Source organism: Ammodytes marinus, assembly GCF_949987685.1.
Source record: "Ammodytes marinus genome assembly, chromosome: 4".
Lineage (NCBI taxonomy): Eukaryota > Metazoa > Chordata > Actinopteri > Uranoscopiformes > Ammodytidae > Ammodytes > Ammodytes marinus.
This window is the reverse complement of record NC_137233.1, coordinates 10420772-10433559: the sequence shown is the minus strand read 5'-3', so window position 1 is coordinate 10433559 and position 12788 is coordinate 10420772. Positions and strand designations below refer to the sequence as shown.

Sequence of the window (12788 nt, the reverse complement as noted above, 5' to 3'; positions counted from 1 at the left end):
CAGTTTAATTACGTGTCAATCTCTACAGACTAAGCTATCCTTCTTGTATATATGTATTTTTTTGTTTTGGCACTAACAGTGGCCACAGGGATAAACAGCCACTAAGAAATGAATTGAAAATGAGTGAAGAAAGACAGTGAATGGTGTAAAAACACACACGCACACAGTTATAAGGATGTCATGCTGAAGGAAGTGATCAGGTTAAAGATAATACTGCAGGTTTGATCCACGTGCCTTTTTCAGTCCCCTTTCGAAATATCAATGTGAATTTCACAGTTCTTACTTGACACCTCTGTTCTCCTCCTTTGCAGCTGGTGGTCCTGACGGTGGGGGTAGCAGTGTCTTTGGCCTCCAAACAGAGATCCCATCATCGACAACGGGCCGCGGCGCGGAGGGGAAGGTGTCCGATCATAACGAGGGAACTAAACAAGACACTGAGCTCACGTTCTTCTCCAGCACAAGTTGCTGCAATGCCATGTTGGCATTTGACATATATATAAAAAAAAGAAAATAAATATCTGCAGCGATTTTGAAATAAAGAGACGCATACGTGCATGTGTGCTCACACTTCAGCTAACAACCCACACCCACCACCATCACCTCCTCCTTACAGAGTAACTGCGACTCAATGCGAGTTACTACAGTCGATTTACAGACTAGCAAATAAAGAAAAGTCTCTTTAAGAAGGAATCTCCAGAGCATATGAATGAGTCTAGAGCCTACGATAGTAACAGTGGCTTATTGGAACTAGAATGAAGAGCATGTGACACTGCTCACCGGTCTGCAGGGGTTGGAGCTGAGGGAGAGGTGCTGAAGCTGGGCGGGGCTATTGGCTGGGTGTGAGAGGGCTAACCTACACAAATAAACAGTAAGGGGGGGACGCGATGACCAAGCAGCGTTGGTAAAAGGATGGGAGTATGGGTGAGGGAGGGGTGGGGGGTAGTGGTATTTTTTGTTCAGGAGTAGATCGTGATAACCTCGCGGCCGCCTCCGCGGACCAGGAGGACCCGGTTGAGACCCTCAGTCAGGACCTCCAGGAACTCCATGTCTGGGAGAGAAAGAGTTAAGGAAACTAGAGGAAAAGATGGTAGACATTCACATCTCTTATCCCAGGTCCACAAAACGAAAAACTGCAGTATTAGAGAGTTGCAGCATCTCTTGTTCTGCTAAGAGGTGGGTGAAATTATCTCAGGTCTGTACAGTTAATATGGAGCCATAAGACAGTTAGCTTATCAGTGAACAGTGAACAACAACTTGTGTTGCCGTCTTGCTCATACTTCAGATAACAAATCCCAGATAACAAATGCCAGTGCCATTTTTGTTTCTGAAACCAACTCAATTAACTTATTATTATTATGAATTATAAGAGGAAAGGGCCAAAAGGCTTTAAATGCATTTGATTGTATCTGTATAGCGCAACTAAAAGTCTCACCGTTTTTCACACCACCGTTTTTTAATGTCACTTTGCCAACATTGTTTTTTATTTCTATACTTACATAGTTCGGTACTGTATGCCGATGGTTAAGGATCCAAATAAGTTGAACTGAGCATACATTTTGGAAATTGCCTATAGCTGCATCCAGGATCTAATCTTAAAAAAGGAATCCCTCCATCCTTGTAGTCATTGTGATATTTTGAAGTTCATTCCTTGGGCACTGACATTAGTCAGAGGGCGAGTGACTCAACATTGTCAGAGCTTATTACTTACGTATTACTTGTGTTTGTCACGTGGCACTGTCTATAGCGTCTTATAGGAGTGAACCTAATTCTGTCTGGGTGAAGGATACAGTTCTCGTCACCTGTCCGGTTCCTGGGTGGCCCGGGCATGTTGAGGAGAACTAGCTTAGCCTCTGAGGACTTTTTCATTATGACCTCATTCAGCCGGAGTGCTGTGTGCATACGTCGCACATTGGAGTGGTTCCTAAGAGAAGACAAGAGCCACAGAAAAAAATCAGTGCAAGCCCTTTCACACCAAAGCGCAGGCAATGTGACAGTTCAAAAGCATGTTACAAAGCACTCCGCAATAAGAGGTTTGTTTAGAGGTGACGGATGCTCATTCACACACAAGCATTTCATCTGCATCTGCCCATGTGGCCAACGTGGTCAGTATGAGATGTGAATGGACTGAAGGAGGTTTATAGGGACTTTGATACTTACAGGTTCTCCCACTCGCTGCAGCATAGCAAGAAGAGAAACACATGATTATCAGTACTGAGCTAGGAATCTTTATATTAGTGAACCTAAATCTAAGCTCAGCTAAAAAACTGCTTTTTAACAGCATTTTGGAGCTTAGCTGTGAAGGAAAATAAGGCTGGAGACTTAAAGGTGCAGTCAGCAATTCTGGAGAATATTTTTTGTCAAAATCAGTGAATATCTCCTCACAATCCGCTACCTTCGTACTTTGTGTGCTTTGAAAAAAAACTGGTTTTCATACACAGCCTAAGCTCTGTAAACTGGTATGTAAACAAAGGGGGCCCACAGTGGCTGGCAATATGCACGTTTACAGAGCCTAGGCTGTGTATTAACACCATTTTTTTCTTGCAGCGCACACACAGTAACGGACTGTGAGGAGAAAACTCACTGATTTTGATCAAAAATATTTCGACAACAAGCTTTCTCTCCACGCTGATTTTGACAGGAACATGGTTAAACACGTGAAAGTTCAATGAGCATTGTTTTTAAAAAGCAGCACTCACGGCTTCATGCTGAAGATGTCTTTGACGCCCTCCGGTGTGGCTGCGCCCGGTGGCTTGGGAGCCTTGGCCGGCTCTCCGTCCAGCTTCTCTGTCCAGGTGAGCTGGACCTGCTCCCCAGGGCTCTGAGCCCCCTCTGCGGGGCTGAGCAGGGCGGCCGGGGTGGCGGGGCTGGTGGGGGTGGTGGTGTCGTTGATGAGCTGGACCTGGACAGGGGGGGACACAGGGGAAGAGGCCGACTTTGACTATGAGACGAGAGGAAGAACGGGACGGATGTGGAGTTGTAAAAGATGTACATTACAGTGGAAAGGTTGAGGTGGAAATGTAGGAATACAGGTAAAAGTCACAGAGAGAGCCACACAGTGTTTGAGAGAGGGAGAGGAGAGAGAAGTGTGTGATTAAAGGAACCTTTGTGCTGCCCGCTCTGCATATCTTCTTTTGCAGTAACATTGGGCATGGGTTTTAGGCAATCCAAATCTATCATGCATCACCTTAAACAGAACCAATCAGTTAGAGCAAAAGATGCAACAGAAAATTCTAAACTGTGAATTGATACCAGAAAAGAGATTTCTTTTTAACTACACTGGAAACACATTATTTAAGCCTGTTTGTATGTTAAGGGAATAGTTAAGAAATGTTTGGAAGATATGCTTATTTGCTGTCTTGCTGTAGTTTTAGATCAGAAGATTTATTCCACTCTCATGTACGTAGGCGATATGACGCTACAGCTTAGCTTAGTACAGAGACACCAGACATCTCCAGGAACTTTTACTGTACGAACCCAGTTTAGTGATAGTCCTGCAGGAAACCCCCGGGTAACAACACGACTTGTACATGCAAATAAAGGTTACTCCTCTTTAGGAGCTGAACGGTGTGGTCTACCTCTTCCTCGGGCTTCTCCTCCTTGCTGGCTGCGGGCGGCTCCTCGGTCACACTCAGCTGGGTTGTCACAGCGGCCGGGTTCTTGCGACGGATAGAGCCGCGGGATGAATCAGTGATGCTCTGGATCTGTGACCATACATACAGCAGAAGCAAAAGCAAGGGAGGGATATGAGGAGATTTCAGTTTTTTTCAGTTCAACAAAGAATAGGGCGGGGGGGAGGTATAGTAATAACAGTATGACACTGAGATCGATATCTTTTATGTTCCACCATCTGTCAAATATTAGGCTGTCATGTACACAGACAAAAGCAAAGCCGTGTGCTGCGTTGGCCGAAGTAAAGAATGATAGAGAGTGGGGGAATATGCTGTCCCACTGCTCCCGATTTAACCGTGGCTATGCTTTTGTCCAGAGGGGGCTCATGTGTCATGTTACGTCAAGTCAAGATAAATCATGCCAAGTCGGCCTGTCGAGTCACGTCAGTTTTATGTGTGCATCCTGGAGTGCATTTCACTACAACAAGACTTTTGCATGAAAACACAGACAAACTTTCGTACCTCACACTCGCGCTCGGTCTTGGTCAGGTTGATCTTTTTAAGCATCTGCGACCGTTGTTCCATCACCAGGGTCTTCTCGTAAGTGTAGGCTGAGATGTCGCTGTCATGCTGAGAGGTGAGAAAAAATGTACAGTTAATTTTCTTCTATTCTTAAATATATATATATATATATTTTTTTTTGCGTGCTTTTACATCTACCACTATTCATTACCAAATCACCCATGTGTAAAGCTGTCTCTGACCCAGTTGTACTCCACTGTTCACCTGAAAGGATTCAAATGCAATCCCCCTCAACCTGATACACATGTACAGTAGTCACATCCTGCTTTTTGTCCTGACAGGGGAGAATGAGGTGACCTCCAAACCGTAGCATGAACTAATCCAAATGACGTGTCATCCAATCACGTCCAAAGTTTGTGTTTATATATCGAAAGCAGCTTGGGCTACACGCAATGCTTTGTAAAAATGGGAATAATGGCGCACGCTTTAGGAAAATCTCTCCCCGAAAAGCATCTGTGCGGTGTCACACTGGGTTGGTGCATATTAAAAGTGACAGAAGAGATTGTGTGAGAATGACTTCCCGCATACTTTGCCACCTTTCGCAATCCCAACCCATCACTTTGTTAAGTGGGCGTGAATGTCACAATGAGGGGTGAGGAGGTTTTGCTGACTCCTGTTAAACCATGCGACAAGCACTTTTGGCTGAAGTCATGTTGATGCATTAACACAAACACTGTAGTTCAAGCTGTCCCTCACAGCAATTAGCAGGTTACAACAGTGCAGTGGGCGGGCCAGTCGTGTTCCCTCATTGGTTCCTCCTCCGCCTGGGTAGATCACTAGTCATGTTCACTGGAGTAACTGGCTCAGCCCCGAGGCACTGCTGGGTTCTGTGATGATGTAACCAGCTGAGTGACACTAAGTTTAACACGCTCATAGATATATAGGTGTGTACAGTATCTCCACAGACATTTCAAATGTCTTGAGACTAACTCACCATTTCTACAACTTCCACCTGGGCGTCGATACGGAGATGGTAGAGGAATGTGGTCAGGTCCTTCTTCATCTGGATGCTGTTGTCGTCCATCTGGGCCACGGTGAAGATGCGCATCTTGCACTTCCTCCAAACCTGAGCGACACAAACAAATGCTGTTATATGCTCAACAGTGATTTTTCTGTGACTTCTTAATGTAGGTATTAAACATTAGTACATCTCATTGTATGTGAATGTGATATGTTGGTCGCGTTGGCATATTTTCACAATTACAATATACAATTCTATTGTTAAAAATAAATTCTATTAAAAGGAACTATTTTAGTATTAAAATGAAAAACTTCACTCTCTAATCAAACATAAAAATGATGACCGGACGATGAGATAGGACACACACCAGGCATGAAACCTTTTTCATGATGAGTTCATTTTGTCTAGAAGAACTTTGGCTTTGCTTGTTTACACGGCACCGTACTTGAAATGTTTACTTGTTTTGTGTCTTTTTCTTTGTAGTAATAACGGTTGCGCTGTAGGCTACCTTGTGCTGTCGGAGGAGGAAGGGCAGCAGCATCAGCATGCCTCCATCATGGACGATCCACCACACGTCAATGTGTCCCTCGCTGAAGCGCTCTCCATTAGACGGGAAGGCAGAGATGTTCTTTGGGACAAGCAGAGCAAGGTCTGCAGCTGTGGTTTCTCTCACCAGCTCTGCAGGACAGACACACAAAGATTGGCAGAGGTGTTAGCTGTACCACTTCTAAAAACCGTCTTAGCTGATTATATTATATGTATGCTTGAAATCCATTTGAAAAACATTGACCTGTCAATGCTTTTACAAATGTACTTTTATTGAGATGAAATCGTTTTGTACGTGTTTGCGTGATTAATGTAACATATTTTGTCCTTTGTGTTGTCTGGAAATGTTTAACAGTTGCTGCTGCCTGTCCAGGCCATCAATGGGACTTAAATAAAGGTTTAGAAAAAATGACTGGCATGTTTTTTAGAAGTTGTTACTGTATCTTTTGACCTAAATAATGTTTTTGACCATAAGCACATATCACTTCTTTTAATTGATGCTGTAGTGTCATTCTTAGGGAGATTTTATTGCAACTTGTAGTAAGTAACATAGCAGGATGAGACATAAAAATAACTCGAAACCTGCAGTCTTTTGCACAACTCCAAAATCTTTCCCCAAAATGCCTTTAGAGCAGAAGTGTTATTTTTATTTTAGCCTTTCTAAATGTGATTATTGGTTTATTCGCTTTTCAGGTGACCCACCAACAAAGTTCCTCCAGTTCTGGAGCTCGTCTCCCTGCTTCCAGTTGCGTGGCCAGGACACCAGCACAGCGTTGTGTTTGAGTCCGCCCAGCCCACTGGCCTGGATCAGGTGGGAGGTCGCATCACGTATGTTGGACGACACGGTCACCTGACAGAATCCCTTCACCTTCTCAGTCTCCATTAGCTTACGCAGCGCCTACAAAGGCAAGACAGAGAAAATGGTTACCAATAGGCAGGGAAGAAGTGAAATGCTAGCCTAGTGCTGTGGATAACGTCTGACTGAATTAGTTGAAATTGTTTCCGATAAGGAATATAATAAAAGGGTTATTTATCATGCTTGTACTTAATGTTATTCATGTCTCTCATGAATATTAATAGTTACAAGCATGACAATAAATACACATACACACATTTGTACAAATACTAAAGAGAACGGCCCAACACTAGACAAATCCCCGAATGTATGTGATTTAAGGATAAGTGCCAGCTCACAAGGCATGGTCTATTGTCTGTGATTCAAATTAATGAAACACATATAGAATTTGTAATCGCTTTCTTTTCAAGTTTAAAAAAAACAAACAATTGTAGATGTTTAAAAAGCTGCAGTTGATAGTTGAGGCTGCCAACCTGCTCTGTAAGCAGCTTCTTGTCGTAGTTCTCCAGATAGGTGCCTTCCATAGCGGACCCTACGATGGTCAGACCTTTGCCTGCCTTCAGCTGGTTGGTCAGAGAGAGCAGACGAGGCTGCTCTACGTTATGCTCTGAGTCTGTACTCACCAGCACCAGCAACTGGGGCCTGAAGAGATGGTAGAAGAATAAAAAAACACAGGAAATAACATATCTACATTTCTAATATACTCCTGTTAGTTGCTTACGTACTTACAGTTGTACATATTGTATAATAATGTTCATACTTACTTACTGGTACTTACTTATTAACTTCTTATTCTTATATTATATTGTTAGATTGTTATTGTTGGTTAAACATTGTGGCCTTAAGCACATATTCTTTACACTTGTTTCTTTAACATGTTTCTATTCTAAATTGGAGCAACTGTAACAAACGGAATTCCCCCCCGGGGATCAATAAAGTATTTCTGATTCTGATTCTGAAAGAGAAAAATGCAATGCCGAAAAAATGCAGGCCAGGGACAACCATTACGAGTCAAATAAAAGGTGTGCTGCAAGAAATGGCTGAGTAAAAGTTTAGAAAGAAAGACATAGAGAGAGAAAATGGTTGACCTGTTAATAGGATTTCACATGTCTGACAGCTTTGATGAGGAGAATAGCATTAATTGGAGAGAGCGGCTGAACAAGTACCGGCATGTAGTTAATTTCTGTTGATTAATAGTACCACAGTAAAACAACACAGGGTGTGATGTTGTGTGTGTGTGTGTGTGTGTGTGTGTGTGTGTGTGCTGTACCTCCAGTTCTTGGTGTGGGGTGGCCCTTCTTCCAGCCGCATGAGTGCGTAACGTGCAGCGCTCAGAGACAGACCTCGGATCCCGTCGCCCCACTCTTTCTCCGCACTGTGAAACAGAACAGCGCCACATTGATATTTGTCATTTAAAATATGAACAATAGTTGTGTGTCTTCATTCTGGATCCTTAAAGTGACAGTGAAACAGTCAAACTGAAACAAATCTGCTTTTAATGCCATGAAGGATTAGGCATCACCGGTGCATTTCAGGTAAACATGATGTCTCTCACCACATGGATCAACTATTAAATACTCAATGTGCGTGGCTTTGTGTTACTCCATCATAAGCATGAATAGATGGATTACCAAATGCGTCTGAGTGGTTGACAATGAGGTCCAATTTAAAAACATGTTTTTGTTTATTTTTCAACAGCTGCAAAGCATTTTGAGGCTAAACAAAAATGTCAATAAAATACAGTAAAGGTATTTAAATAAGATAACCCTACTCTTTATTGGTTTCCTATAAAACCTGTAACCGTGTGACTCACGGTATCCAAATCCATCAGTATAATAATAATAATCTTTGTTATATATATATATATCACTTTTCAAAACTCAGTTACAAAGTGCTGAGCAGATAAAAGAACAGTTTATACAGCATACCAAGTGGTTTGTTAGGCAATCAACCCTCCCACATGACTAAAGCCTGTCCCTTTAAATCCCCAAACAAAAAAGATTGATGGTGAGGATTAAGACACGAAAAACTCTTAAAATATAGTACACACACGCACAGGCACACACGCACACACATACACGCACGCACGCGCGCGCGCGCACGCACGCACGCACGCACGCACGCACGCACGCACGCACGCACGCACGCACGCACACACACACACACACACACACACACACACACACACACACACACACACACACACACACACACACACACACACACACACACACACACACACACACACACACACACACAGAGGCAAGAGCCAAAGGAGGCAGCCAACGAATCCAATCTCTGGTTGGGATGCGCTCCACTCACCCTGAAAACTCAATATACTTGTAGATAGAGCCGGCAATAACCATGGCGACGATGGCATAGTACCAGGAGCACAGGAACATGAGAGTGAGACACAAGCTCATGCCCAGGAAGGACAGCAGCCTGAATAGATGGATAAAGAGATGGATAGAGAGATGGATAAAGAGATGGATAGAGAGGTAGACAGAGACAGATAAGAGACACACAGACAGTAAGACAGAGGCCCAGGCAGAACAATTCTTTAAAATTCAGAAGATTCAGAATAGCGGCTTCTTCTCTTTCGCTCGCTGCTTAACTGACCAGTGGTAGAACTTGAAGCGGGGTCTCCAGTTTGGAGTTCTCAGTAGTGTCTGAAGAGCACAGGCCAGGTTCACAAACATGTAGCACATCAGGAAAAACCTGCAGGACACACACAGTACACACACACACACACACACACACACACACACACACACACACACACACACACACACACACACACACACACACACACACACACACACACACACACAAAAAAAGAGTTCATCAGTTCATCAAGTCCTCAGACATTACAGAGTGATTTGACCCTGACTGTAGCCCAAGGAGTATGTAATCTTGATTGCTGTCACATCCACTGGTAATTAAATGTATTGGATAAGTGGGACTGAGCCCATCAAATGTGGCATTTGCATCCTTTAAGGAATGACAGGGGACTGGCTGCTGTTGGCTTTAAAACATATATTTTTTTGAATGGCAGTAAGTGAAAGAGTTTGTTTTCCGTTCTCACATGGAGAGAATGGGAGCCACTGCATCGAGGGAAGCGATGATGATCCCGATCTCACAGATACAAGCTGTCAGCAGCAGGGACCATGTGGGCTCTCCGTTGGCCTTTCCATGGCCAAAGATCTGCAGGGACAGACAGCACAGACACAAATTCACACCACCATATTTTTTATTTTTTTTAAAAAGAGTATGTCCGCTTGGAGAGCTTTCTGCCGTTTGTCCCAGTTTGCATAAATCATTAGAACATTAGGGGAACATTATTGAATTTAATTTTAAATATATTTTATTTCGAACAAGTAAAGAAAAGGAAAAAAGGAAAAGAAAAACAATAAAATAAAAAGATGAGACAAGTGGACGGATATGATAAAGTATTATTTACAAACAAGGAAAACCTTAAATGAAAACAAACGTGTCTATCACTTGCTTTACCAGTTCCAAAAGGGTTGAGAAGAAGAAGAACTTATTTAATCTCACCACATTCATCAATAAAGAGCTAATATCAGCTTCCAAATTACTGATATAAAAATCCTTATCAAATATATACATCCCTATCATATATATATATATATATATATATATATATATATATATATATATATATATATATATATATATATATATATATATATATATATATATATATATATATATAATGATGGCGTAATCCTGCAGACAGACTGACCCTCAGCGCAGGCACGATGTTGTCTTTGGCGATAGCCTGCAGGAGACGAGGAGCTCCTGTCAGACTCTGAAGACCCGCCCCGCAGGTGGAGAAGAAAGAACCAATCACAATCACCCATGGTGACGGCCAAGCCAACGTGCCAATCACCAAATTCCCGTGGACTCCCTCCCCAAACCTGTAGTTGGAGATGGAGGAGAAACAGGTTGCTTGCAATTTCAAAACCACAAGAAACCCTTTTTTTTTTTTTGAAGCAACGTAAAGGAATAATCAGTTTATTTCAGAGATTGGTTGTTTAGGCTATAGCCAGAGGATGAACTTACTTGTCCCTGAGGACGACTCCGTCGATGCAGGCACCGAACAGAAACACACTGGACACGTCTAAGCAGTTACGGATCAGGAAAAGTAACAGTTTTTTCATAGACAGGTCTGTGTTTTTTACACGGTGTAGATTTGATATATAGCAAGCCGACATGAACATTTCTTAGATGAGACGTGTTTAAGTGGTTGACAGGAATTGATTATAAAAATTAGAAACCTTTCCCTTAGTGATCTGATAAACCCATCGACTGCGTTTGCCGAGAAAAGACATCCATCGATTTTGTTTAGGGTAATACCTCAGAGACCAATGTCGTTGTATCTAATCTGCTTCTGCTTTATTAACTTGTGATTGCATAGGAAGCCCAGTGATGTGATTAGACGTCCTAATCAGATTTGTGTTGAGTCCAAGCTGATTGCTCTGAGATACATGGAAGACGTTTCAAGATAGCTGCCTCAGTTAAGACGCCTGTAATCACATTTTACATTAGGCTGAATTAGATGTCAATCAAATAATTCTTCTGTTGACAATTAAGGATATAGAAATATATTACAACAATTGAAAACTTCCACACATAGGATTGTCATTATCCTACAATTCATAAGGGGAAATGAAAGGTAGCCCGGTGATATTGTGTTTAAGACAACTACGCACCATAACCATGCTAACGTCTTTTATCTGTTCAGAGTTTTTACAGCAGAAGAAATGTTGATATTCAATGAAAAATTTTAACGTGTTGGAGAGGTGAAAAGCAAAGACCTCTTATTGGAATTTTTCGGTAGCGAAGAGAATGTCTTCTCCTATCAATGATACAGGCAATTCTCTGGGCCAATCTGACAGACAATGCATTACCGAACGTCAAAATCAGACTGCTATTGTAGCACTCATGTCCTTTCACAGTTTAAAGCCATGACCTTTAATTATGTCGCTTCCCCGCAGACCAATCAGTGTGTTTTTGATGCAATTGAGAAAAAGCCATAGAGTGCATCATCCATTCCAGCCTTGTCAACACTGGACCAGTGGTGTCTCACAATATCATCACTAAGCAGAAAATACAATTTGAGCGGGCATCTAGCTAGAATACGGCAAGAGTACTTTCAGATACCCTGGTCTAAATAAGGTCATGATTGAATTTGTGTAGTTTAATCTAAAGTGTCTTCTCTGAGCCTTAAAAATACTTAAACATATGTAATTTTCTATCAATCAAAAATCTTAAAATATTTCTGTAATTCTCCTGTGCAGTGACCCTTGTCATCTTGCAGGGGGCAGTAGTGAAAGGATACAGACAGTGGAGGTGGTGGTGATGGCTGCGATGGTTCCAATAGGGATGGACTTCTGGGCATCACGCAGATCTCCAGAGCGGTTGGAGCCAGCCATGATCCCTGAACAGAGGTCATGAACAGCATCAGGAAAGTCGTACAAAAATTTGTTTTTTTCTGAAACTCCTCTGACTGCTTAAAATGAAATCCCCCAATTAATACATGATTTGATAAATATTGATAATAAAAATAAAACAATTATGACACACCAAAAAGATTAAAAATATATATTTTTGGGGTGGAAAATAGAGATTTTCACCTGTCACGGAGGGAAAGTAGATGCCGACCAGCAGCGTAAAGAAGCTGGTGATGTCTGCCAACACATAGCGGTTTGAGTTGGTCAAAGGGTCGTCCTGGTCTTCCACTATCCCCTCCATGTTTTTTCTGGCAATCAGATCCCCCTTGTCATAGTAGGTACCAAACAGGTTTTCTGGATGGGTGAGAGGGAGAGAGAATCAGGTGGTGTTAAAAATGAAGGACCCAAACATGGTCTCACTCCAGATGATAGACTAAATTGAAGATTTTGTATTGATTTTCAATGAGGTTTACTTTATCAAGTTATCCGTTGTTTTTAATTCAACATAGGCTAGTCACTTTGATGCTTTCAACCTTGTTCTTTTAAATAACAAAAAACAAATACGTTCCAGTTATCTTACAGGTTGTTTGTAGCTATACTGACACTAAGTTTTGCCTTGGGCTCAGTTAATCCAGGGTTTATGGCTCCGGAGGCCTTTGTTCAAATATGGAACATGTCGTCTTCCACCTAAATCTAGTGCTTTGCATGATCTAAACATGAACCTACGGTTGAGTTGAGAATATTGCAGTCCTAAAGCAGCA

General features: G+C 42.1%; 1 protein-coding gene across 1 annotated transcript in view; it reads right to left on the bottom strand.

Annotated features, from left to right (window-relative positions):
• Nucleotides 1-956: 956 nt before the first annotated feature.
• slc12a5a (solute carrier family 12 member 5a) overlaps nucleotides 957-12788 on the bottom strand; it is a gene marked incomplete at both ends in the record, with an annotated part of 85538 nt that continues 73706 nt past the window's right edge. The window contains 18 exons of the mRNA XM_080026060.1: nucleotides 957-1048; nucleotides 1788-1921; nucleotides 2158-2172; nucleotides 2697-2938; nucleotides 3576-3701; nucleotides 4131-4238; nucleotides 5125-5256; nucleotides 5660-5829; nucleotides 6400-6595; nucleotides 7027-7195; nucleotides 7824-7928; nucleotides 8876-8995; nucleotides 9173-9271; nucleotides 9639-9757; nucleotides 10317-10491; nucleotides 10637-10694; nucleotides 11916-12014; nucleotides 12211-12381. Of these exons, the coding sequence (XP_079882186.1) occupies nucleotides 957-1048; nucleotides 1788-1921; nucleotides 2158-2172; nucleotides 2697-2938; nucleotides 3576-3701; nucleotides 4131-4238; nucleotides 5125-5256; nucleotides 5660-5829; nucleotides 6400-6595; nucleotides 7027-7195; nucleotides 7824-7928; nucleotides 8876-8995; nucleotides 9173-9271; nucleotides 9639-9757; nucleotides 10317-10491; nucleotides 10637-10694; nucleotides 11916-12014; nucleotides 12211-12381 (2330 nt within the window). The remainder of the gene's footprint in view (nucleotides 1049-1787; nucleotides 1922-2157; nucleotides 2173-2696; nucleotides 2939-3575; nucleotides 3702-4130; nucleotides 4239-5124; nucleotides 5257-5659; nucleotides 5830-6399; nucleotides 6596-7026; nucleotides 7196-7823; nucleotides 7929-8875; nucleotides 8996-9172; nucleotides 9272-9638; nucleotides 9758-10316; nucleotides 10492-10636; nucleotides 10695-11915; nucleotides 12015-12210; nucleotides 12382-12788) is intronic.